This window comes from Gigantopelta aegis, chromosome 4, assembly GCF_016097555.1.
Source record: "Gigantopelta aegis isolate Gae_Host chromosome 4, Gae_host_genome, whole genome shotgun sequence".
Lineage (NCBI taxonomy): Eukaryota > Metazoa > Mollusca > Gastropoda > Neomphalida > Peltospiridae > Gigantopelta > Gigantopelta aegis.
In genome coordinates, this window is record NC_054702.1 from 62,711,244 (window position 1) to 62,738,433 (window position 27,190).

General features: G+C 34.1%; 2 protein-coding genes across 2 annotated transcripts; one reads left to right on the top strand and one right to left on the bottom strand.

The window, feature by feature from the left end:
• Positions 1-64: 64 nt before the first annotated feature.
• Positions 65-4,240, top strand: LOC121370888. Its single transcript, XM_041496420.1, has 3 exons — positions 65-253; positions 2,756-2,885; positions 3,966-4,240. Exons 1-3 carry the CDS (start codon positions 128-130, stop codon positions 4,076-4,078), a joined length of 369 nt encoding a protein of 122 aa, XP_041352354.1. The 5' UTR covers positions 65-127; the 3' UTR covers positions 4,079-4,240.
• A 2,400-nt stretch (positions 4,241-6,640) lies between these two features.
• On the bottom strand, positions 6,641-26,874 carry LOC121370890 (N-terminal kinase-like protein). The gene is made up of 19 exons (XM_041496421.1): positions 26,663-26,874; positions 23,206-23,265; positions 22,293-22,373; positions 20,648-20,767; positions 19,653-19,876; positions 18,911-19,001; positions 18,389-18,544; positions 17,566-17,724; positions 16,854-16,961; positions 16,450-16,563; positions 15,775-15,867; positions 15,299-15,361; positions 14,081-14,269; positions 13,667-13,742; positions 12,610-12,914; positions 11,501-11,629; positions 10,549-10,695; positions 9,861-10,050; positions 6,641-9,418 (listed from the first exon to the last, which is right to left on the bottom strand). Exons 1-19 carry the CDS (start codon positions 26,774-26,776, stop codon positions 9,294-9,296), a joined length of 2,544 nt encoding a protein of 847 aa, XP_041352355.1. The 5' UTR covers positions 26,777-26,874; the 3' UTR covers positions 6,641-9,293.
• Positions 26,875-27,190: the final 316 nt, after the last annotated feature.

Here is a 27,190-nt window from a genome sequence, read left to right on the forward strand (position 1 = left end):
TGGTTGCATAGCGTAAAGCACGGTATTTAACCGGTACGTTGCTAGAAAACCAGTCTACAAACAGGTGCACGTGGAGCACAAACAGTAAACTGAGTTAAATAATCGTGTTCATTGCACGTACGGTTCAATGACAGCGATGTCGCAGTGTTTAGATAAGAAGGCTTTGATTACCCAGGCAACATTACAGTACAAATTAGAATGCAAAAACATCACAGAACAAAAACTTCACAAAGAAGTAGACATGTTAAAAATGGTAAATTTATTGGAAAAGTTCTGCAGTTCTGAGTTCAACTTCAGGGGTCATAAATAAATAAACTCTGTCAGTGATGCGTTCAGCATTAACCAATTTAGCCATATTAAAATTTCATTAGGGTGCACGTACGAACCGCGGTGGTGCTTTACGGTAATAGCTCTATATTTTTAACCTTTGGGACGATTTTTCGGAAATTTCATCTGAGAAGGGTAGTTCATCAAGGGGCCATGGGGACCAGACAACTCGGCCCAAAGTTATTAGACTGATAGACGGGGCATGCTGTGACACATTATATGCGTGTTAAGTATGATAGTTGGCCGTGTCGAAGTATTGTACTATAGTAATAATAATGTATTATACTGATAGATACCGCTAACTATATGGTCACCATTAAGAATGACAATTGTGTATGTCGTAGGCGCATATCGTAGTGTCGGATGGGTTTCTAGAAGTATTGTACTATAGAAATAACGCCAAATTCCCACATTTATTACATTAAATACATACGCACATATGTATGCAAAAAACCCAACAGAACACATATACATAAATAGTTATAATAAAGAAATAATACAGCAATCACCAAAAGAACATAGAAATAAAACGTCCAACAAAAGATAAAAGTCAGTGTTGTTACAACGATAAATAACTATTGCATGTTTTTTCTGGGATCATCTCCAATGTTTAGGTCACCGACTGTAGAACAAAAACAAATTATTCGAACAGCGGAAACTATCTTCAAAGATAAATGGATCAGCAATTTATCAATTTAACAAAAAACAAATTCTTTTATTTCTGTGAGAATACTTTAATTTAAAAAACAACACTTGTGCAACAATAGACAAGATTGTCCATGTGCCGAGTTGTCTCTGGACTCCGGCACGATATTTATTATTGTGATGTTTATCGGATGTCCAATAAATGTCAAAATGTAAAAAAAAATGGACCGTAGATGTTTACCTTGGTGAACTACTGAGAAGGGCTGTTCAAATATTACACAACATATTTGGGTGTCAAAATTAGATGCGCTCTGTCTCCCCCCCCCCCCTAAATGCTCCATAACCCCATACTATTTCATAATGCTTGGAGACCGCACCGCTCTATTCACAAACAAATCAGGCAAGTTCCTTATTTCCCCCCCCCCCCCCCTTATATATAACATTGCAGGGCTCGAAATTCGCCAAAAAATATGGTGGCCCAAAAAATAATAATGGATGTCAACTGGCAAATTATGGTAAAAAAACCAAACAAATTATGGTAAGTGAACCACAAGCAAGATTTTAATGTGGAATAAATATATGCAATACAAATATTAATAGTAGCTCATATGTTATAGCTCTATAGAGATTGACCAAATAATATTATTTGGTTGACTAACTACATTATTTTTTAATATTTAAGTCACACAATAGGACATTAGTCGCATTTGGCGACCTGGCCACAGGCCGTTTCGAGCCCAGGTATGAGCATAATATAATTTTAATGTACTGTTGCTATAAAATAATGCTGTTTTGTACACCCACCCACCCCTTGTAACACTACATAATGTTTGGACATACGACCCACTCACCTCCTCCAATGTTACATAATATTTGAATGGCCCTAGAGAGGGCTCAAAATTTTGAGAGATGATAGGTATTCAAGTGAAGTGTGAGAAATAAAAAAAATTATAATTATAGGTTAAAGGACATGGCTATATATTTTTTTCATGTGAACATATTCAAATGTACTAAAGATTTCGGGATTTCTTTAAAACAAAATGTCACCATCAACTAAGAAAATTGAGCACCTGAAATATGGATTTTAGTGGTAAAAAAATGCACTTAAGATAATTCTCTATGTTTTAGGTTATGACAAGCTCCATTTTTTCTACTGTGTAATAATTCTTTCTTTAGCAACGGGAAGTAGTGGTAAAGTGACCCTTATATCAATTATAGGTACTTTGGATTAAAAAATGCTTGTTTTGAGGATGTAATATTATTCTTTCATTAATGACAAAAGTAATTTACATAGCAACAATGAAAGTATGATAAATAAATGCCTGTACAGATTATCTGTTGTAACTTGTTGGGTAAATTTTGAATTACAAAATACACATTATAATTGTTCCTTGCAACCAACTTTGTCACAACTCTCGATTCTTTACACAAAAAAGAATCATAAATGTCAAATAGTGGCAGTGTGTTTCCTGTCTAAGACTGGCATATTATTATTATTAACCTCTGTCCTAGATATATAACCCATCCAGGTCTATACCCATGAATGCATTCAGGGGCAGATCTATGTTTTTGAGAAGTGGGGATTAGCATCTATGCGTATTTGCAGATCCACATATCTCACCGAGTCTGTGTGTGTTTCAAAACATTTAAAAGGTGCATTTTTTTCTTACTTGAGAGGTAAAGAGGGTTTAAACCCCTAACCACCTTAGATCCACTACTGTGCATGATTTGACCTTAGTTGATCATAAACATAAAAATAAGTTAATTGTTAATGTATTTGTAGGAGACTGATCGCCTTGAACTAGAAAGGAAATGGTGTTATGACCCCAAAGGGGAGAGAATCCGTCCTCTCCCACAAGTTGAAGCTGCCAGAATAGCAGAAGACATAACCCAACATCCTGAACTGGAAGAAGGTCAGTACCCCCGGTACTAATGGTGGACTTAGGATGATCATCAGCTCTCGAAATTTAGATCATCTTGTGACCACAATTTAATTCAAATAATAGTAAATATCCAGCAATGATAAGAATACTATTGCAGATTCATTTTTACAACAGCTTTTTGAGTCAACACTGCTGATTGCTGATATGAATTTTGAAGCCCGGACCTCAAAGGAAGTACTTGTAAAACATTATACTTAAATTTTGAAAGGTATCTGCCTGGTTCCCACCATTATAGTGATATAAAGAGGGGACCTAACTCTTGACCCTATCTATGAATATAAAGATGGACCCTATAACCCCAAAGTTTAAAGTAATGGATAGGGCAGTCAGATATTTTACCCATAATTATTGAATGGTCCTTTTAATAATCTTATGTTTTTACTGTTGACAAATATCAACTGCCTTGAGTATTTGTTGTCATTAACCGACATCGGTGGTGCAGTGGTTAAACCATCGGACTACAGGCTGGTAGGTACAGGGTTCGCAGCCCAGTACCAGCTCCAACCCAGAGAAAGTTCTTAATGGCTAATGGCTCAATGGGTAGGTGTACGGCCACTACACCCTCTTCTCTTTCACTAACCACAAACCAACTAACAACTAACCCACTGTCCTGGACAGACAGCCCAGATAGCTGAGGTGTGTGCCCAGGACAGCGTGCTTGAACTTTAATTGGATATAAGCACGAAAATAAGATGAAATAAAATGTTGTCATTTTTAATACACTGTACAACTAAACAGCTTGAAAGAATCACTTTCATATAGCCAAGGTTACATATAACAGAAAACAAAAATTAAATAATGGAAAGAAACTAGTACAAAATGACCTCATCCATAGTAACAGCTACTAATGGGTGTTTTCTGAAAATAATTTCATAATGAAAGACAGATGTGTTTTGGTTGATTATGACCTTCACATGCCCTCCTGGATCCTCCACTGATTATGAACATATTTTGAGTTTGGTCAGTTTTGCTGTTATTATTATATTCTATTTTAAAATAACTGAATTGCGTTCACACCAGTTTACCTCCACCATATATCTTTTTTAACAGGTGTATTGGAAAGTTTGAGAGATACAAGGATATCATTACAGATAAAGACTGTTGGTTTACAGCGTGAACTGGACAAACTAAAAAAACTGAGTTCAACAACTGACTGTAGTTAACAAGAGGAATGCATGTACCTTGAACATGACAGTGCCAAATTGAACAAACTGAATCCGGTGATCACCAGATAACATTATTTGGTAAATGTCGTTTTGTTAAATGGCATCATCTGCATTGGTCATAGTTGTTTACATTCCAATGGACTTCTTTGGTTATTATGGAAGGAACATTCATAAATGGAGCTGAGATGACCGTTCGTGTAAAGTTTTTCGACAGCTGTAAAAACAGCACCATAAAGGTTTCCATAGCAGACACACCAGCGAATTGCAGTGCCTCATGGCTTCTGTGTATATTGTTGGAACAGCCTAAATACGGGCACGCAGGGGGTGGGGGACTGGGGGGATTCTGAATAAAAAAGATAACAGACTTAAGGCAGAGATGTTACTTCTGTAATGGAAAATTTTCAGGAATCGCCAGTGGCGTAAAACAGTCTACGGCATAAAGGTTCGGATCCATCGAGGCATGGGATTTTTAAATCCAGATACGACAAACCCTGAGTGAGTGCTCCGCAAGGTAATGGGTAGGTGTAAACCACTGCACCGACCAGTGCCTCCATAGCTGGTTCAACAAAGGCCATGTTTGTGATATTGTCTGGGGAAGCGCAAATAAAAGACCACTTGCTGCCTGTCGTAAAAAGAGTAGCCTATGGGGCGACTGGGGGGGATTCTTCCTCTAAAAACATTGTCAGTATGACCATCGTTTGACGGCAATAGCCGATGATAAGATAAAAAATCAATGTGCTCTAGCGGCGTCGTTAAATAAAACAAACTTTTCAGGACATCTGGTTTTCAAAATTTTATGGGGAAGCATATCCCCGAACCCCCTTAGAAACTTTGCTTTGCACCCTCGATCTCAGTCAGCCCCCCCCCCCCCCAAATCTCAGTCGGCCCCCCCTCAATGTCTGCTTGCTTCCACCATGCCTGCACTAGGTAGTGTTAGAAACTACCAAGTCAAATGATGACCAATATTCAGCAACTGATAAATAAATAAATCTATTCTGAACACCATGACAAACACAAATCAGGATTATGGTTAGTATATAATTAGAATAGGTCTACTTAATTACATTAATTCAGTTCTGTTAAGTGATAAAAACAGAATATCAACAGTAATTCTTTCGAGTCTCAATATGTGTTGATCCCTTATAAAACTAAATTTGTTGCAGCTGAAAATTACATTCTAATTTCTTTTTGGTGTTCAGTATATATACATGTCAATCGGTGATTCAGTCCAGTTTGGAGATAAAAGAGTGATACAGCGGTTAAGCCACCGGACTTGAGACCGGTATGTACTGGGTTTGCCTATTAAAAACAGAAGTTTGTTTTGTTTAAAGACATCACTAGAGCACATTGATTTATTACTCATTGGCTATGGGATGTCAAACATTTGGTAATTTTGACATATTGTCTTAGAGAGGAAACCCGCTACCTTTTACCATTAGTAACAAGGGATCTTTTATATGCACCATCCCACAGACATGAATGAGAATTGTCGTTCACTAAAATGTCAAATTATTTGGTAAAATAAATAGGTATTGTTTGTGACAAAATCCATTGTGGTTTGTAGATGATCCCAGCTATTTCATTTTGTAAATTATCTTGACTTGGAATTATTTAAATCATAAATAGACCTGTTACAGTAAATGTATTGTGACATTTTGTGAACAGATGCAGTGTGCTGTATAAAAATAAAATTTATTTTCTAATTACATTTCATAGCTTTGGATATTAGTGTTCCACACTGCACATATAGACACTACATTGAAGGTCAACTTTGAGTAAGTAGAACCAGTGGGTTAGTTATATTTTACAGGTATAGGTGCAACAGAGGCAGCCATTTAATCTTCAAGATAGGAGAGCAGTGATCAGCCATCTCCATCTTTAATAATGTCTCAAAATGGACATTAGTCTTGTACCCCTTATTAGTCAGGAGGCGACTATATAATAGGTTTCATCTCCGTCCTATCCATGTATCCCACATATAGTTTTCCGGATGATTTATTTCATACCTTGAGATTTTGAACTGAAATTTTGTGTATAGCTTCATCATTTACCATTACAGATCAAGTGACTTTCTTCACGATTTACTCCTTTTAGACCGACTTATGGCACTTGAACTTAGGAGATATGAAAATGTGTTTTCCTTTTTATTTTTACCCCCAGTGCCTCAAGAGTTAGAAGTTTTGTGTATAGCTTTATCATGTTCTGTTACAGATAAAAGTTTGACTTTTATGGCAATTTACCCATTTATGACAGAGTTATGGCCCTTCAATTGAGGAGATACGAAAACAAAATCCACTTTTTTGTTTGTTTTTGCCTCAAGATATTGATCTGAAATTTTGTATTCAGCTTTCTCAGGTACTGTTACAGATCAAATTTAACTTTCATGGCAATTTACCCAATTTTCACAGAGATATGGCCCGTGAATTTACGAGATTCAAAAATTAGTTTGGCCTGCTTTAGCAGTACTCCCAGAATACTTGTTATTAAAAGGTAACCATATATTAACATGAATTGTATAATATGTGCATGCATTGTAATAAAGAAAACCAAACAAATTTGTACAATTTATGAGATTTTAATACCTTATCTCATACATTTTTGGTACATGTATCAGAAGATTGCACATTTTCCCACAATTTCTGATCTGGGACCAAAAACAGTTCATTATAACTGATGAACCATGTAAGCAATAGTCTTTTCGTACAGTTAACTGCAAATAACTTGATTCATATAATATTATATAGAACTGCCATGTTTCTGAAATCTACACAAAAGTATTTATAATTACTGCAGGCCTCAATTGTCCAAATGTTTTGATTTTACCCAAGACCATCATATTAAAGTGTCATGATAAAATAAATAAGATATATAAATATATGGCTTATGATACACAACTTTGATGATTTAAGATGAAGTAATTCAGATCCTGCCCAATAACTTTACTACAGATTTCAGAAACATTTACACAAAATTTAACAGTTAATAACAGCTACCGGGTATATATATTTTTAATACATCTGTAATAATTGTGTAGAAACATTAAATATTGTTCAGGGGAATATCAAAGCAGGTTACATTTTAGCATGTTTTTGTGTTTACAGACATAACATGTAAAAATATACAATCATTACAAGCTTAGGATTGAGGACTGTCATGATATAAACCAGTTTACGAGAATCAAAAGTGTGTGTTGTGGAGACAAATGTGAATTACATAACACCAATAAAAAGCAGCATGTTTATATTATATATATATATATATATATATATATAATGATCCTGATGAAATAAAGGTTTAACAATAAAAGTTTAAAAATTCTGACACTCCTCCAGTCTTATTATATTTACAGTTGAATCCTGTTGGCTCGAACACCATCAGTGCACAAGAAACTGTGTGACCCATCGGTAGTTCGACCTAATAAATCGGTCAACAACTATAAGTGTAACTCAGGTCTTTGTGTTTTTGGTTCAAGCGTTGCCGGTGTATTCGACCCTTCCAAGTTCGACCCAACGAGATTCTACTGTACTTTTAATATTTAAATACAGAACGGTGTCAGTAGTACTTAAGAGCAAAGACTTGACAATGTGTACATTCACATCTTACAAAGTTAAAAATGTCTTGTATTGTATAGGATGTTAACAAAGACCAACTCATTTGGTGTTAACATTCTGTCTGAAGAAACATGCAATTTTTGTTCTCACGTTTGGCAGTCGGAATCATCAAGGAAATTGTGTTCAGGCACTGTGTAGGATCAAGCCATTTAAGATACTAATACACAGATTAAATACATCAACAACAAAACAATGGAAAGTGCATTTTTACTTTAGTTTTATATTATTTTTGTTTAATTGAGAATGCATGAAAATGAAATTCTGAGAATATATTATTGTTTTGCACCACATATGCAAACCATGAAAATAAATATTTTACCATAATCATGAAGATGTGTGGCAAGTAAATGTAGAAATAGTTATAGCTAATAACTGACCTCACCTAACATTATGCAGGTTTCCATATCCGCAACTGAGCTGTTTTAAGGACACACGGACATAAGCCAACAACAAACCAGTCTCTCTCACTCGCTCACGCTCACTCACACTCACGCTCACTCACTCACACACTCACACTCACACTCACACTCACACTCACACTCACACTCACACTCACACTCACACACACACACACACACTCTCTCTCTCTCTCACTCTCTCTCACTCTCACTCTCAACAAACTCTCACTCTCACTCTCAACAAAGTGTTAAAATAACTATGATAGACACCAAATACCCATCATTTAAAATTTGCCATTAAATAAAGGATCCTATCCATTCCATCAATTAAAATGTATTCACAATGACCATTCACAAAAAAAGGAGATCTTAACAGAAAATGGTGTTGGTAGAGTGGTCAGTAAGACCCATGTTTCATTCAGACTGATGGCAGAAGTAAATTATCCGAGGGAATTTAAATAAAATAATTGATTTGTGTTTTAAACCATATCCATTCTGCATTCAAATATTTATGTTTATGTAGGATTGATTGTTGTACATGTACACATTTCATTTCTACAACTGAAATAAAAGGATATGTTTTTTGTTTCATAACAATTAATCACTCAAACTGTTGCCAGTACACCTAGATAAAGTCAGATGTTTTTCAATGGTTTAGAGGATTTTCAGTACACTATACCAAGTAAAAATTAGTAGCCAAATAGTACACTGTTGCCAATTTTTACCAAAATTAACTAGTACTAATAATTAGTCTTTCATGAATTTTTTTTTTCTGACTAACGTATCGGTCTTTATATTTCTCATCTTGGAAGAATAATTGTCCTGCTTGTAATGGTTCGATCTATCATTTTGAAACAGTACTTGGCTAACTGGTAAACACACTCTACACTTGATGATGTCACATTCTATACCAGTTATCACACCATATGACAGGAATGGTCTGTTGACACATGTATACAAATTATAAAATAAATACAATCTTCAGATCTAAGACCATGGACATCGACACGATCCATGTGAATCATAGCAACAATATGATACAGGAGGCTTGTATCCTACACAAATCAGTGTAATGGAAGGTTTTATTATCACAGATGCATAACCTTATTTCAAAACTTTTGCATAGCAATTACTCCACATATGTATTTTCAAACTTCACTTGAAATGACTAACTTCCATTGTGGTAAAATGAATGTTTACAGTTCAACCCAGTCTCTTGGCACCTAATTTCATGGCTCCTGCTTTCTTTTGCTCACGTTTAGCTTGCAGTTCTCTTTGTCGTTGCAGTCGTCTCTCCTCCCTCTCATCTGATTTCTTCTTTGCTGTGTCTAGTTGACCAAAAACAATTTTGTACATATTCAGTATTAGCTTGTCACATTAAACAATGAATAACACAACAGTGTATCAAAATATATGAGAGATGTAGAAATTCTCAACAAAAATATGTGTAAATATTTTCAGTTTTGTTGTTGTTGTTGATGTTTTTCAGTTTTAATACGTTTTTGGTATGTCATCTTTAATCATGGATTATATACACCGAAAATATGTAATTTTTATGTAAATTATTAAATAAAACAATTGTTAAATGTCGTTGATCAAGGCTAATTTCATTCAAAAGAAATGCTCAGAACTATATAAATTCCACACATCTTCACCCCTCCCACTGTCATAACAAATATATCCCGATTTCTCTCCTGATTAACAAATTCACTCAAAAGTACTGTATATGTCATTCATTTTGCTCATTCTGTTCTTAAATTAACCAGTTACCTGCTGAATTCCACTCATCGCCACCCCAGCCACTGTCATCATCGACGTCCCAGCCACCTGTCTCTTCCCAACCTGACGATGAGTCTTGCTTTGGAGTTGTCATCTTCTTTTGAGATTCTTTGGGTGGAGTTGTTTTTCTTTGAGGTGGAGTGGTGGTTCTTTGTGGTGTTGTCTGCCTCGGTCTTGTTGGCTATAATATACAACACAGATTATTAAAAAAGACTAAACTGAGGAGCGACTATGTAAACTACAGGATCAAATGGGTGATACTGTAAAAAAAAGAAAATCCCTTTTCCTGTATATTTTCTACAAGTATTATGTGTTATTGCTAACGTTGCTTCTGCATAATTACAGTCAAGATCATAGGTAATTCAGAATTTGTTATGTTTCAAGTTTGAATTGAAAAATGACAAATGCTACTTGTCATTTGTGTTTACGGTTTTAAAATATATTTGCATAAATAAAACTTTCTTTTATAATTGATTTTCGTGCTTATGTCCAAATAAGGCTCAATCATGCTGTCCTGGGCACACACCTCAGCTATCTGGGCTGTCTGTTCAGGACAGTGAGTGAGTTGTTGGTGGTTAATATCTAAAACTACAGGTATCCCAATATTATTATTATTATATAATATAGTATATTATTTTGTGTAAATCTTTATATTAATTTGACCAGAAAGTAAGAATACCTTTGATGTTCCCAGGGTTGAGGAGAAGAAATCTTCTGAATTATCGGTGCCACCCCAGTTGTATGCACCCGTTGATGGCAGACCAGAACTGTCAGATGTAAAATCACTATGTCCGGATTTAGCCTCACTGCTTCTTAAACTTGATTTCTAAAAGAATTAAAACAATATGCTTGGTATAATGCTGACCGTTTCTGTGGACTCTGGAGTGAAATAAGTGGGAGGGTGGAGTTTGCTGGCTGATACATGCATTAACTACCTACGGTCTCACTACACAGATCACTTCCGGGTGACAGTTCATTCATCACGGTCCAGTATAAAATAAATGCTTACATAATGTGTTTGCAATGGTGTATGTTGTTAATGCTAACGAGAACCCTTTCTATTTGCAATCTTCATTTGAAGTTGGGCAATTTAACATGGGTTTCAATGGCAGATGACATCTGTGTAGTGAGACCTATAATATTTTATAACAGCCCATTTGATACACAACATATACCATTAAAAACCCTATCAACATTTTAATGGCTGCCCATGATTATTTTTATAACAATATTATTTATACACTATATGAAACTTCCCACATCAATTGCCCTATATAAACATCCCAAACTGAACTGCAATCCCCCAATCAAGGCAGCGGTATACTGCAAAAAAATATTGGGTACAAGTTGCATTGGGTGCCAAAATTTGTGATGATTGTGTTTGGTACAAATTGTGATAACAGTGATGAAGTGTGCAAAATGATTTATTTGAAAACAATATATTTAAAAACATTAGGTATAAATTGTGACAATTATCTTGTGACAATAGCGATGAAGTGTGCAAAGTTATTTAGTTAAAAACTGCAGCAGTGATTTTATCTGGTTTTAAAACTTAATGATTTGATTTGTCACCTCTAACCGTGGATTGTGTACACTTGTAGATATTTCTTTACTTAAAACATTATACTGACTGCTGGACCCAAAGTATCTTCAATAGTGCCCCAGTCTTCATCATCGTTATCCCATCCATCATCGTCATCCTTGTGTTCAAACTCGTTATGAAGTGGTGACTCCGCTTCCCTAGTGCTATCTCCAAAATCCTGCAAAATATATTTAATACTGTAAAATACACACATAATTTTACACACACACCCCAAACTCACTCAATTGCTGTAAGGTAGTAGTCTACCAAATAGCATCTTGGCCAGGTCAGAGTTCGAGGTGCACCCAACTTTTGATACAGCACTTCATGGTTCCTCGAATGCCACTGGTGACATATGTAACAGGACTTGTTGTAATAAAGTGTTGTTTTATGTGACCAAAAACTTGCTGTGATTTGATTTGAACCAGTGTTAGTGTACCACGTACTGTTATGCTTGAAAGATAGGTGGGATGTCATAAAAATAAGCTTGTCAATTTTTGTGTGGGATAGCGGTTGTGAAGGACGCTTCCTGTTATCTCAGAAACTAACAGCTTGACCGCCCCATTTTCTGTGATTTATTTCAAGGGTGAGGTGTTCTAGTATTTATATATGTTGTGTGTATGTTGATTGATACATTGCATGTAACCGTTATACCCCCATATGTTACTATGGTCGTCTATGGGATTTTATTTGGTGTTATACACCCTATAATATACCCATAATTTAGCAAAATGTAAACTCAAATATTGTAAAATATACCCATAATTTTACAAAATGTGCTCAGAGTGCTGCAAAATACAGCCAAGTGCTGTAAAACACAATCTAGCAAAATACACCCAATATTATTCAAAATAACTTAAATTAGGTAACATACACCCATATATATACTCAAAATACTGTATAATATACCCAGAATACTAAATACTCAAAATGTTAATTATAATACTGTTTTGAAGTAAAAGAAAATGCTAACAGAATACATAAAAGTCATATGATCTACATCATTTAAACAGTATGATTGAGCTGTCATTATGTGGTTACAAGTGCAAGGCTCTTCATGTACTTTATAAACTGATATTAGTGAACACAGATCAATCAGATGTCTGTTAAAGTCTGATATTAATATTTTATTAATAGTATAATACTGAAACCACTGACCTCCATATCACCCCAGTCTTCTGCATCCCAGCCAGCCGTCTGGTTTTCTTCTTCTTCTTCTTCTTCCTTTTCTTCCTCCAATTCCTTGGTCACAAGCTCTTTATGAGGTACTCTTTGTTCTGCCTCTGATCTTGTGGTTGCAGAGGAAGGTGCTGAGACTGGGTTTGAGGTGACTGGGGCAGCAGCAGGTTTCTTGGTGGCTTTTTGGTAGAACTTGGTGGTCAGCGATGACATTCCCGTGACAGCCCAGCCTGCCCAACCCGCTGCACCTCCAGCCATAGTTCCCCCAGTAGCTACTTCACGCTCTACAAGTTTAAAAATATTTACAAATAAAAACAGTACTAAAATAAAAAATCTGGTGTAAATAGCATGAAGGGTACAAAAAAAACACTGCCACTAAATAGGGTATTCAAGGAAATGTTTATATGCACTTTCTTATAGACAGGATAACATATAACATGACGTTTGAAAATACTAGCAGTTTGGTACAGGAAAAAACTCTTGACTGGTCCAAAGAATATCATCAATCCTACAACCAATTTCACAACTTGGGTGAGTGCTCTACCCACTAAACTACAAATCAAGCTTCACATATTTTTGGTAGATGGGCAACACTCACTGTAAAAAGTTTTAAAATTAGGGTTTTTTTTAACAACACCACTAGAGCACATTGATCTATTAATCATCAACTATTAGATGTCAAATATTTGGAAATTTTAAAGGAAACCCACAGACAGGACAGCACATACCACAGCATTTGATATACCATTTGTGGTGCACTAGCTGGAATGGGAAAAAACCTAATCAGAGTTCACTGATATGGTTCGATCCTATGATACAAGCAACTCAGGTGAGCATTCTACTGACTGGACTACATCTCACCCCTCACTAGAAAAAACTCATGATCAACCACTGACAAGAACTGTACAGTATTGTATATATTGTAAGCATTATTGTATACATTATTGTCATGTAGAACATGGAGCTGATTGTTATTTAATTTTGAATCACTGCTGTAGTTGCACTTCTAACAGCAACAAGAGATTTAAAATCTTACCCAATTCTTCGAGCAGTTCTGGATTTTCCGACACCTTTTCCAACTTTGTTAAAAAACCATTAATAGCTTTGAATGTCTGAAAAGAGAAACGTCATAAATAAAAGATTTATTTGTAAGTATTCACAAAGAAATAACCCCCTTTCCCAAATCTATGCAATGATTCTTAGGGCCATTTTAACATAAACCAATAACAATGACAGAGTATAATCAAAATGGTAATAAGGATAAAGTATTTATCATTCAAATTTCTTTTTATAATTCTCACAAAATAGAATTATTCAAAATGTTCACTGCAAGTGGCCTTTTATAATTATATATACTAGATATACTTGCTACAGATGTGACTACTTTCTAAGTACCAATTATGGAATACTAATTAGAAAAAAATATGTAGAATTCGATACTATGTTTTACCTGATCACGAACACCCTTTTCAGGGTCCATGGTCATACAGCACAATGCAGGCAGCAAACGCATTGCGACTTCTTTTAAACTATACAGATTCTGGGTAGCAGCCAGGGCAAGCACCCCACCCTGTCTTGCTGGTGGGAAAGGATCCTTCAACGAGCGTAGAAAGGCTGAACACAAAATTTTCTGTCTGATCTGAAAGAGAAAGACAGCTAATTTTTTTCCAAAACGTTATAGGTAGCAAAAAAAATTGTTTTGTTTTGTTAACGACACCACTAGAGCACAGTAATTTATTACTGTAATCATTGGCTATTGGATGTCAAACATTTTGTAATTTTGAACAATAGTCTTAGAGATGAAAAATGCTAAAAAATTTCACCAACAAGGGATTTTTTTTATGCACCATCCCAAAGAGAGAACAGCTCATACCATGACCTTTGATATACCAGTCCTGGTGCATTGGCTAGAACGAGAAATAGCCCAATGGGCACACCAATGGGGATCGATCCTAAACCGAGCGTGTATCAAGTGAATGCTTTATCACTGGGCTATGTCCAGCCCTTACAGGTATTACATATATTATCCTAACTTTACACAAACTTCACAATTTTATATAATTTAATATGTAATTAATATCCCAAGAATGCTAGTTTTTCAAGTTTATAACAATGTGTAATTTTCAAGTCTATAACAATGTGTAATTAAATAATTTTTAAGATGGCAAACTTTAAACATTCCTAGATATATTAGTTACATTATGAACTTTGTAGCTGTATTAAATTTAATTTTTTAACTGTATTAAATCAATTATTGCAATTATTTAATGATTAAATATATATTTTAAAATTTTGTTACTAAAGATTAATTTCATTAGAATATTCAATATGACTTTTTTAAAGCAATATCTATACACCATAATAGTTACCATGGTAATAATCATCTATTAACTATTTAACTGACATTTTTGTCAGTTCTATAAATTTATTGATTGATGTCTAAAATGTAATCTCAAATTACAATATTTTTTAGATGTGCTTGAGATTTTTGTACTGTAAAAAATCAATTGCCGATCAGGTCCGTGTTAGTTGAGACAGTTTACTGGTGCGATGTATTGTTCTGTGTAAAGCAACATCTGCAGCAGGTTTAGTGCATTCTTTATTAACAGAAAAAATCAATACATGCATACAATTTCCTTTGGATTGTAAGAAAAAGAAATATATGTACCTGTGGATTTAAAAAATGACCTATTTTTCCCAAACAGACAGTTGTATTGGTTCGAATTCCTCCCTGTGAAATAAAATCATTAATGAAACAATAAAAATATGTTTTAAACAGTATTGTAGTAAAAAAAAAAAAAGATAAATGTCATAAAAACTCTAAAATAGCTAACACAAAACACAAAAATAAAATGAAAAGAAAGATTTAATTATCAGCTTGTTAATCAGTTTTCACAGAAGAGACATACAAATAAGCTAATTTAACCCAAGATTTACTAGCACATTCTAAGTGAAGCAAAGAAAGAAAGAAATGATTTATTTAATGACGCACTCAACACATTTTATTTACGGTTATATGGCGTCAGTCTGAGCGAAGCATGCATTTTTAAGATCACAACTAATTTTTGTGTATTTTACACCAACTCAATTGACACTCAATTTAACATTAAAAGTCTCGGTGAATTATGAAAGAAAGCCTCATGCCTGATCATCCTTTGTTTGAAGTCGGGCAAAGTGTTTCATCAGCTCTTCATTTAAATTCTTATAATTCAGTTTGGGTGCTAGATGAACCATTGCCTTAAATAAAAAAAGAGAAAGAAAGAACAAATATAAAACTTCATGTGGAAATGTAATACATAATCCATAATATAAACCTCTGTGTTTGCACTCAGTGACGAAATTCTTGCAATTTAATATTATTTTACCATAATAGTAAAAAAAAGTGTATATGAACTGATATTCAGTCATTATCTGTACTTAATGGTCTTAAGTATGATGTATTACCTCGAAACTGTCAATAAAAATGAGGAACAGAAATGAAACATATTAATACTTTACTATTGCACTTTATCAATAACAACACCTAATAGCCACTGATTAAACAGAAAGCTGAGGTGTCATTAAACAAGCATTCATTTCCTTTATAACTGCAAAGTGCCAAGAAAGGACATTTGTTTAATGGCCGCTTAGCATATTATTCAAACTATTGCCATTTGGCATTTCTAACATGTTTATCCTGACATGATGCATATAGAGATCAAGCCTGCTGCCACCACATACCAAGTAGCAGCAAGAGATTTTTTATGTGTGTAGACAAATCTCTATGTAAAAGGTACTTTTTGTATTGTTATATTATGTTAAATAAATTAGTTTTTTTACCTTGATTGTAGATTCTCTCACAACTGGATTTGTGTCCATAAACCCATGGACAACATTGGGGAATATCTGATCATTAACTGTGCCTACTTGAAGATGCTCGACAAAAAATTCTATCTGAAAATACATAATTCGAACTGCATGTACAAGCACTATTATAACAGATTGTGCTCTTTAAAAATGAAAACATTTATAAAACAAATACCTTCAACTGTATGAAAACATTTTTTATACCAGACGACAAATTCTCAAAATTACAAGGACATTTCCATATCTTAGTTCTAAATGATGGGTTTGGGGCTCTCTTTTTTTTTTTGGTGGGTGGAGGGTGGAAGGGAGGCAATCTAATAAAAATAAAATCCTGTTATTGAAAATATCACTTACTGAATATAACATAGATGGCTTACCTGTTGTAAAAGTTTGACTCTTGTGGCTCGGTCTGAGGATGAGAAAAGTTTGACAACACATGGAACCATTTTCTTCTGATATTCATCAGGATCCAAATACTTAGCCAGCTAAAATAAAAAAAATAAAACCCACATAATTTTAAAATAATTTGTTGAAATATGAATTTATGTTTTATCAAAACATTTGCAAAGAATAAATTAGAGGTTCTGAATCAAAGGGTCATGACACCTTACTGTTATTGAGGATTGTAGACGGAAATATCACTCAATAAAATAACAAATTCTTACTAATATTTATTGTCCTAACAGCATCAGTAGCTACATTAATTTATAGTCCATATTTTGACATTTCTCTTGAATTGAATAGTCAATCAGTGTGGCATTAACTTAAGGATTCAAACCAGCCATTTGACTGATAACTATTAAGATTTAATAATTTCATAATTTCAGTGCACAACAGTTCACACAAACTTTTCACGAATGGCCAGAATCATGGTGAACTGTTACATTCTAAAATTTAAAATAAACTTAAACAGTGAAATTAAAAAATACTATCTAACTGCAAAATTATTTTGTTTAAAATACATTTGAATATTTATAGGACAGAACCATATAACTCCAGTGAATTACTAAAACATTTTGTATGATCTTACATGTGCTATTTCATGCACTGTATGTATATTTTTTTAAGGCTTATAAAGCTTAAGCTTACCTTAAACATCGGTGCTAATACTGAAGACCCTGCATTGCTGTATTCAAAAGCATTGAGCAGTTGGGGTAGAATTTTGTGGCGACAAAATTGTGGAGGGAAGGAATCGAGTGATGGTGTTAAACTTGAGAAGAACTTGGTTTTCTCATTCTGATCTTTGATCTAGGAGGAAGAAATAGTTGTCATTTGAAGCATACTTCAAATAATCTTATACAATTTAAAAATGATAAACCTAATTAAGTCAAGAGAAATCAGGGATTGTTCTGGGTATTCAGGATATTTTGCCAAATTATTTTTAAAATGCAAAACCTATAGCTATTTTTCAACAAAATATCAATTATTACACACCACCCCCCCCCCCCCCCCCCGCCAAATTAAAATAAAATTTGCCAAATGTTCATGAATTCGCAATTGGCGAATTTGGCGAGTGGCAGAGCTAGCCCTGGAAATGATGCTGAAAATCTTTATATCTGGAATTCATATGAGAAAATAAATTTATGCATATTAATTTTGACTCTACTTCTTAAAACTTGGCATGGTGAAAGTTAAAACCAAAGGACACAGTCAAATGTACAAGGTTTACAATAATGCAAATGACACTTAATTTCAATTGAACATTATGCTAGTTTACAAAATACCTACATTTTGGATAGCACTTTTAATTACCATTATCTACAAGTGATTTCACAATACTATATGGAATAAGATGGTAAAACAACTAATATAATAACTGTATACTGAAATATCTGTTATATATGTAAAAATTTGTTTATTTGTACTAAATGTGTACACATGTATCATTTAATAAACAAAATGTATGGTTCACCTGAATTTCTTCAAGAAACAACATGGACGTGACAAATGAATTGTCCATGAAACGTCCCTTCTGTCGGCACGATTCAATAAACTTGGCTGGATTTGGTCTGGACTTTGGATTAGCGCTCACCAACTCACAGTAGTTAGGCACCAGAACCTTTGGAATCTAAAACAAAACAGTACATAATGATGTTTAGAAATATGACAGAAATATTCTATAGTATATTTTGACTGATGTACATTTTAATATGTTTTAAAGAACCTATATTTTAACATGTTCAGTTTTAGACTTTATACCGTTAGTTATGTTGACAGAAGACCGATATTCTTAAATATTTTCTTATTACCATTACCATATTTTATCTTTAGAATTCAGTAGATTGTGTACCAATAAAAAAAGATATATAATAATTTTTAAACATCATACTTATACAAGGAATAAAACAGATGACTTTGTGTTGTAGGTTTTTAAAAAAATATCTAGCTCCACTAGACTAATATCAAATACCAATGATAATTATCAAATAGTTACCTTTCCAAGAGCTTTGAGAGACGATGTCCTGGGAAGTGTGCCATTGAATACTTCCCATATAAGACAGCCTAATCCCCACATATCACGTGACCTAGTAAAAAAGAAAATTAGATCAGTTCGGAAGAATGTGAAAAAGATCACAAACATCAATTAATAAAATGAGGTAACAAGAAATGTAGCAATTATTTATATTTTGTGACATATTAAAATATAAGTAACTGCCTGAAATGATTTTTAAAAAACCCACAAAACAAATAACTAACAGTTTATCAGGCAGTGGTTTCCAGTGGCTATTATATCATCCACTACTGTCTATATCCACTCTTACAATTATACGTCTCCCTGCATTCAGTAGTGCTTTTGTCAAACAGCCTCCTATTTTCAAAGATAAAATGAACAATGTGATTTATTATTATGTGATTGGTTCCCACATTAATCATAAACTGATCATAAATCACTAGCAATACTAAAGTTATTCACATCTAGTGTAAAGCAAGCATATGCATGAGAAAACACATTTAAAAACTCATCAATACAATACTATGGAATGAATGAATGAATAAAAGAATAAATGAATGTTTAACGACACCCCAGCACAAAATTACACATCGGCTATAGGGTGGCAGACAATGGAAAGCACATTAAAATGATTATTTACACTAAAATAAAATTATACATTCCCATACTTTTGGATACTGTTTATGTTAGATATCAATTATTAAAAACAATCCAAGTTAATTACCATTTTTCTCCTTTCACACCTCTTGAATCTGATTTCTCGGGAGGGTCATATCTGTCGAGTGATGGAAGTATTTTAATTGGTGGCTGACTATCAGAACCTTGTGAAGGGTACATGTAGTCGACACCTCCCAGCTTCCACTCTCCAGCTTGGTCCACAAACAGGGATGACATACACACATTATTATGGATTAAATGGCAGTCATTGATTAGAAATGAAAGACCTTTCTGTAAAAACAAAAATAGAATAATGATATTTAGTAAACACAAACCAGTGTTAAGCAGTTAACTGAAGTAATATAAAATGTTGACCTATTATTCTCAAGTTGGTTTTTTTGGTTTTTTAATGACATCATTAGAGCACATTGATTTATTCATCATTGGCTATTGGATGTCAAACATTTGGTAATTTTGACACATAGTCTTAGAGAGGAAACCCCCTACATGTTTCTTACAGACAGGATAGCACATACCACGGCCTTTGATATACCAGTCATGGTGCACTGGCTGGAACGAGAAATAACTCAATGGACCCACCGACGATTATTCTTAAGAGACTGTTGGCTACTAAATATAATTCAATTTGTATTTAGATGATTGTGATCTTATAAAACTGGTGTTTCTTTATCTGAGATGGTTGCCAAAGCCAGTTTGATTGTGTTATATGGGAGACAATTAATATCACAGTTTAAATGCATTAGTTAGCTACTTGCTTCCTTTAGCTGCTCTCTGCAGTACTGTATGATACTTATAATATAAACCACCATCTGATACTGCCAATACCACTATCCACTGATAATATTTCTGATGTTGGTCATTTGATCTCTAGTTACCTTTAAAAGCAAATGCAATGTATGAAACATGTAGCATACATCAAAGAATAAAACTGCTGTGACTTTAGTTTCGAGTATGCTGTGCGTAGAACTCTAAGCAATATTTTGTTGTTTAACAAGACTAGCTTTAATAAATAACTAATAATGAATGGAATATATATCTTACAGCACTCTGGTGAAGTCCCCATGATATTGCCAGCTCATTCTTAGCATCACCTTCATTATTCTTCAAGTGGGTCTCAAGAGGAGTGACTGGCTCGGTGGCAATGTAGATGACTTTTTCTGTCTGAAAGTTGAACATTAAAGGGATTATCGTGAGTTTGTAGCCATTTTAAAAGGTTTTCGGCAAATAAAATATTTCAAATTTACATTTAATTTAATAAAATGAGTTTACATTTTCTTGCTTAGAATATGAATACCTCTGTAACCAATGTATTTCTGGACATCAAAACTAACCCCCAACCCCCACCCGAGGTGAGTGAAATAACTGGAGACCAGTACAATTTAAATGATGCTAGTCCTTCCAAACAGTTAAGACATGTTTCAGTGCAATTATTGTGTGGTCATACTAAGATTATATTTTCAGGATAGGCCACTACAAACATTTCACATTTGTCAGTCACATGGTTCTAACCAGTAATTGGGGGGGGGGAGACTTGTGGGTTTTTCATGGGGACTAGTAATACTAGACCTTACCATTTAAGGGGAGCTATCACTCTGACTCCCTATCACTCCCCTGAGTTCAGAGTATGGGAATGGGAACTCAATTAACGTGCCCACATCCACAGAGGTTCAGGCACGCCCACCCCGGACTTAGCCTCTGACTTCACCAGTGACCAATTCCGGGACAGGAGGGTTCAAAGAGTAATTTGTGATCCCCTTAGCCTGTGATTTATATAGTATTATCTTAAATGGCTACCCATAATCCCCAAGTTAAAGGAGCAACTAATCACTGCCCTCATTTAAAAAAAAAAAAAAAAAAAAAAACCTTCTAGACTACTAGTCCACCAGGCCAGTGGAAACATGCTTTTAATTTCTACCCTTAAACCATCATCTAGTCTTGAAACAGAATTAATAAAGCACAAGTAGTGAAGAAGCATCATAAGATTCATATTGTTATATTGTAATTGTTCATCTCGTTTGCCTCAAATGTCTTGACACTATGCACTAATATGTAAAAATATACACCTATGTGATATTGGGTAGAGCGATGTCTTTGTTAAAACTACAGTGGAACCTCTCAAAACCGGATGATATCGATTTTTTTAAAAGGACTGTTAAAATGTCCAATTTGGGGGGAATTTCTGTTTACACCTCTGTAAACCAGAATTCCCCCCAAATTGGACACCTCTGTAAACCAGAATTCCCCCCAAATTAGACATTTTAACGGTCCTTTTTTAAAAATTGATACAGAACTTAACCTCTCTAAACCAAATACCTCTTAATACCGGACATTTTACTTGGTCCCGAGGGTGCCCGGTTTAGAGGGGTTTCACTACATGATATTTGAAAGACTTCAGTTTAAAGATTTATAAGCAAGGGGTAGGATCAATAATGATCCAGTAGCCATAAGCAGATTTAATTAAGAATTGTCTACAATTTCTTTTAAATTAATAAACATTAAAATCATGTGCAGTTCAGTACCGTTTTACTTTGGATAAATTTCTTTATTAAACTAGTTCCTTATGCATACTAATTGTTAAAGGTGTCAGTTAATGAAATCACAGAAAGAAATACCAGTGGAGGGATTGAAATATTACCCATGACAGTATCTCACAGCAGTTAAAAAAAGTAAATCCTTTCCTACTTACCTGCACTCCATCTAAAAAGGTCAGAATATTTGGATGTCGAAGAGTTTTGATGCGTTTGAAGGCTGCCTTGGCTATTTGTAACTATAAAATAAAAATGTCAAATATATCAAGTGCAGTGTACAATAAAACTTTAACATTATTGAACAAAAACATTTACTTTTTAAGACTTCATAGATGATGATATTGAGATGAATGGTGAAGCTGCAGTATTTTTGTCCTTCATGCTTGCTGTTAACCGGGCTATCTCGGTCTCACTTGAGCCCATACGGTATGATCATACACTCGGGAGATACACCCATGCTCATATCTATGATGTGGGTAAAACTTGATGTATGTGGCCATACATCTTCCTATTGAGACTAGCAGGGCACTCAAGCCAGGATGAAGCCTGTACTAGAATGAATATTCCCTTTCTGCCTCCAGTGGGTCACAAACTCAGTATCTACCAGCATTGAACCTAATAATATGTCCATTATTTACTAAAACACAGTCTATCAATAACTTAGTCTGGTTGAAAATACTCCAACAATTATAATATACTACATAGAAAAATCGTCAAGATTATTTTATTAACAACTGCAACTTTAATACTGACAAACCAGACCAAAAATGTTGCGATTAAACCAGAGTTTAATAAAAAGTGAAAAAGGAAAGAAGGAAGGAAATGTTTTATTTAACGACGCACTCAACACATTTTATTTACGGTTATATGGCGTCGGACATATGGTTAAGGACCACACAGATACTGAGGGAGGAAACCCACTGTCGCCACTTCACGGGCTACTCTTTTTGATTAGCAGCAAGGGATCTTTTATATGTGCCATCCCACAGACAGGATAGCACATGCCACGGCCTTTGTTATACCAGTCGTGGTGCACTGGCTGGAGTGAGAAAAAGTGAAAAATGAAAATACCTGAGATTCACTAGCAGCTTTCACATCAAACATAAACACGGACACAGGATCACCAGTTGCCTATATTAAAACAAAAGAGAAAAAAAATTGCTATCTTTTACTCTTCTTGTTTTTTAAAATATGGTAGTTTATATGTTAGAATGTTTTAAACAAATTATAATCATAATTAAATTTACAAAATTCAGTTAAAATTCAACTATAACTTATTTTTTTCACATGCATTGTGATGAAGAGCCATAGAGCTCTACAACAAAAAACTAAGTTTCATTGGCTTAAGGCTTACAGTTTATGAGAAATGAAGCTAAAAGCAAAACTAACGTTGAGCTAAATGCAAAATTTTAACATTGAGCCAAATACAAAAGTTCATGCCATCATCACAGCACTATGGCCACCGGCTGAATTTTTAAGTAAAATCTATCTCATCTTTTTACTTTACAATAAGACCTCTACATGCACAAACACAGTGACAACACACAAATTAAGACTTCATTCAAAATAATAGTGATGTAATGTTAGTATTTATAATTAAGTAAAATTACTATACATCATTATTATAAATGATTGTTTAATTTATCTTTTTTCTTTTCTTTTTTTAGTATAAAGTAAATATATATACAGTATGTACAGTTAAATAACACCCATAGAGTAAATCAAATTATATTAAAAAACAGAAGGCCCACTTCAGTGTTTGGAATAATTAACAATTTCAAGGGGATTTCAAGTTGATTTTGGGGCAAGATGACAAGTATTCATTGTTTAAATATGAGTTTTGTACTAATCTGTCTGTCTGTCTGTATGCATGCGTGTGTGTGTGTGTGTGTTATCAAAATCCCTAACTCTGTTTGATGTTAAATTCTGTTACATTTGTTTTCATGTGCACCGTTGATGCATTTGTTGTCATCTGCTGGTCATTCATTTGTAAGTCTTTTCTTCACAATTCAGAATAATTTTTATCAAAATTACATTATGTTAAGTGATTGAATTAGATTTTATTTCACATATCCTTGCTGTATGGATTTTGAAGCAAATAAGCAATAATTTTGCATAGTGTAGAAATAACAATGTACTTTTTTTGTTTAAAACAGAGACATAGCAGAGATACATTTTCTGCATATTATTACCATCATTGTTTTAAATGTCTACGACACATTTCATGTTGAACAGATATTATATTAAGAATGTAATATATGCACTTCAACGTCTTTTAATCAAGACCCAATTTTGAGATTGGATGTTTATGTATGTCAAAAAAGTGCTTTACGGAAAATAATACTTTTATTTATATGGTATTGTTATTTGTTTATACTTACCACAAACTGGCAAAGTATAAACACTGCTTTATTTTTATCACAATTACAGAAAATACTTTAATAAACAAAAACTTCTGCATGTGACATCACAGCTTTTCTTTGATAATCCGCAATTGTTACTTAAAGATATTGTTTCAAATTTCTAAACCCATACCGCACTATAATACAGACCCAGATGATATCGTAACTACGATCGACAGTCACTTTTCACACCCTTGTTTTGGCTTCGTACACAATAAATAAAACACATCCAATGGTATTTTTATTATATATATATTTGTCAAAAGGTACTTTTAATTTCGGAAAGATTTGAGCCCGCACCCACTGTTTGGCATATTGGATTAGCGATATCAACATTATTAATGCACTTGAATGTGTTTGAAAAAAATCTTGTGATTAAAAAAAAAAGAACAAAAAAAAGAGTATGCACTAATGAAGAGTAACTCGACCTTTAAAATATTTTGAATATTCTTTTTGTAAAGTTACATTCTCTGGTTACCATATTATAACATCATGTACAAATATGAAATACAAGCTCAAATACACTTTTAAAAAACCTGGAGATCGTCAAAAGTATACGCTCGATTCGTCACTTGTGCTGCCATAGCTCAGCAAAGCACAAACGACAGCCCGTTGTCAGTTTCAGTTAACATGTGCGTTTGCCGATTTCAAATTGTAGGGTTCATCTCAAAAAATTAAAAGAGAAATCTTGCGCTGTACGAATAACATTCGGCTGAGGATATGGTACTAGAGTCTTTCGTTAAAACCGGTTTGATCTTGACAACGTATTATCGACAATCGTACCTTCCAATTTCAGAATTAATATTTTATAAAGTGTTAGTAGAACTTTCAAAGTTTAGTTTGTATAACACATTGATCATGTATATATTTTAAAAATAAAATATACTAAAGTAGACGTTTTCACTTCTTAATTTTACGTGTTAAAATCGATAAATTCAAATAAATATTCTTTCGTTTGGAAAGGGTAAAGTTAGTGGGGGGTTGTTTAACGACATCAAAGTTAGAGCATATTGATTTAATAATCATCCGACGCCATACAACCATAAATAAAATGTGTTGAGTGCGTTGTTAAATAAAACATATCCTATTCTTCCTTCCATCTGCTGTTGGATGTCTAACATTTGGTAATTTTGACATATAATCTTAGAGAGGAATCAGGTGCATGTGCAGGGGGAGGGAATTGGAGGTCGAAACCCCTACTTGCCCAAGCTTAAAAAAAATTGAAATATGGCCCCATATAAACTTCGCTCAACACAGTCTATAACCCCAACCCCGCTGAAATCTTGGAAACCCGCTACATTTTGTTTTTAGCAATGGATCATTTATATGTACCATCCCACAGACAGGATATCACATACCATTGTCTTTTAAATACCTGCCGATGGGGATCGATCCTAGACTGACCGCACATTTCCAAAAAACACCTTTAGGTCTAAGTAATTAATAAAAATAACATATAGTCTTGAAAAACATTACGTAAATCGAACACAGTACCCTCTTCCTCTACCCCTAGAGCATTACGTAATTAGTAACACCCCCTTACATATAACGCGTATGCCAACAGCTGGCTACTGTGAAAATTTCAAGGCAAATCCACCACCCACCGACCCCTGGAACGGCGTTATACCATACCTCTATGGATATAAATATGTGTTGGAGATATGAGACGACCCCTCAATCAAGACAGTTAAATTTGTTCAAAAATTGCGAAATCTCACGTGATCTCTTGTTGGGGAATTCTATACTTGTGATAAGCCAATGAAAACCGAGATCGGTACGAGCCCGTCAAAAGTGTCCCACTTTCAAAATACTGGCTTTGTTTTTGACCTCGATAAGCCAGCGTACTGAAACCAATGCGGAGTATGGCGTCATATATGCACCAAACGTAATTGGATTTTCTGTTCTATATGCTTAAATAATCAAAATATTTTGGATATACTAACTTATATAATGATATAGAGCTGTAAGTATCATAATTGTATTTTTGTAAGTATCGTAATTGTATTTTTGTCGTTAGCTTAATGCAGTTTGGAATGTCGATGGTATATGTGTGTGTGTGTATGTGCGGGGGGGGGGGGGCAGTAATGACAAATTTCTTGTTGGAGATTTGTTTTTCAATCACACACCTTCTTTTTACCCTGGTGCAATGTCCAAATAGACTTTTCTTCCAGACCAGCAACCTGCTCTCCAATTTCATAATTAAAATCCTTAGCTGGATCTCTACTAAATAGAGACCACATTTTGTTAATTTTAGAATTATAGAATCAATAAACTTTTTAATAACTCTAAAGAAATCTTAACGTAAACGTCAACACTGTCATGTTGTCTTTCTGTACAAATCCTGAAATTACACCGTTTCCCAGTTAAATTTACTTTGTTACGCTTTGCTTGTACTAGTATTTAATGAACAAAACTTCAACGGGGACCAGTTTATGTTTTTATTTTCCACGTTGATGTCGCAAAATTGATAGTATACATATTTTATTCATATCACTTAAACAGAAATGTTTAGTTACCGATTTTCTTTAGTGTGTTCAGTATTATAGTAACATATGTTAACAGTAAACTGTTTCAATTTACAACAGCAAACTTTAACGGAATTTGCCGAAATATTACGAAGGCTGATTACGGAATCCAGACTATATTCTACTACT

What these genes read in the sequence shown, in the direction of transcription:
- LOC121370890 (XM_041496421.1), bottom strand. Translation starts at nt 26,776, where the DNA reads ATGTGGTCTCTATTTAGTAGAGATCCAGCTAAGGATTTTAATTATGAA. An exon ending in TGCACCAGGGTAAAAAGAAG is followed by an intron (nt 23,266 to 26,662) that starts GTGTGTGATTGA and finishes GTTTTAATATAG; the next exon opens with GCAACTGGTGATCCTGTGTC. An exon ending in AAGACTGGGGTGATATGGAG is followed by an intron (nt 11,630 to 12,609) that starts GTCAGTGGTTTC and finishes TATATTTTGCAG; the next exon opens with GATTTTGGAGATAGCACTAG.
- LOC121370888 (XM_041496420.1), top strand. Translation starts at nt 128, where the DNA reads ATGACAGCGATGTCGCAGTGTTTAGATAAGAAGGCTTTGATTACCCAG. An exon ending in AAGTAGACATGTTAAAAATG is followed by an intron (nt 254 to 2,755) that starts GTAAATTTATTG and finishes ATGTATTTGTAG; the next exon opens with GAGACTGATCGCCTTGAACT. An exon ending in ACATCCTGAACTGGAAGAAG is followed by an intron (nt 2,886 to 3,965) that starts GTCAGTACCCCC and finishes CTTTTTTAACAG; the next exon opens with GTGTATTGGAAAGTTTGAGA.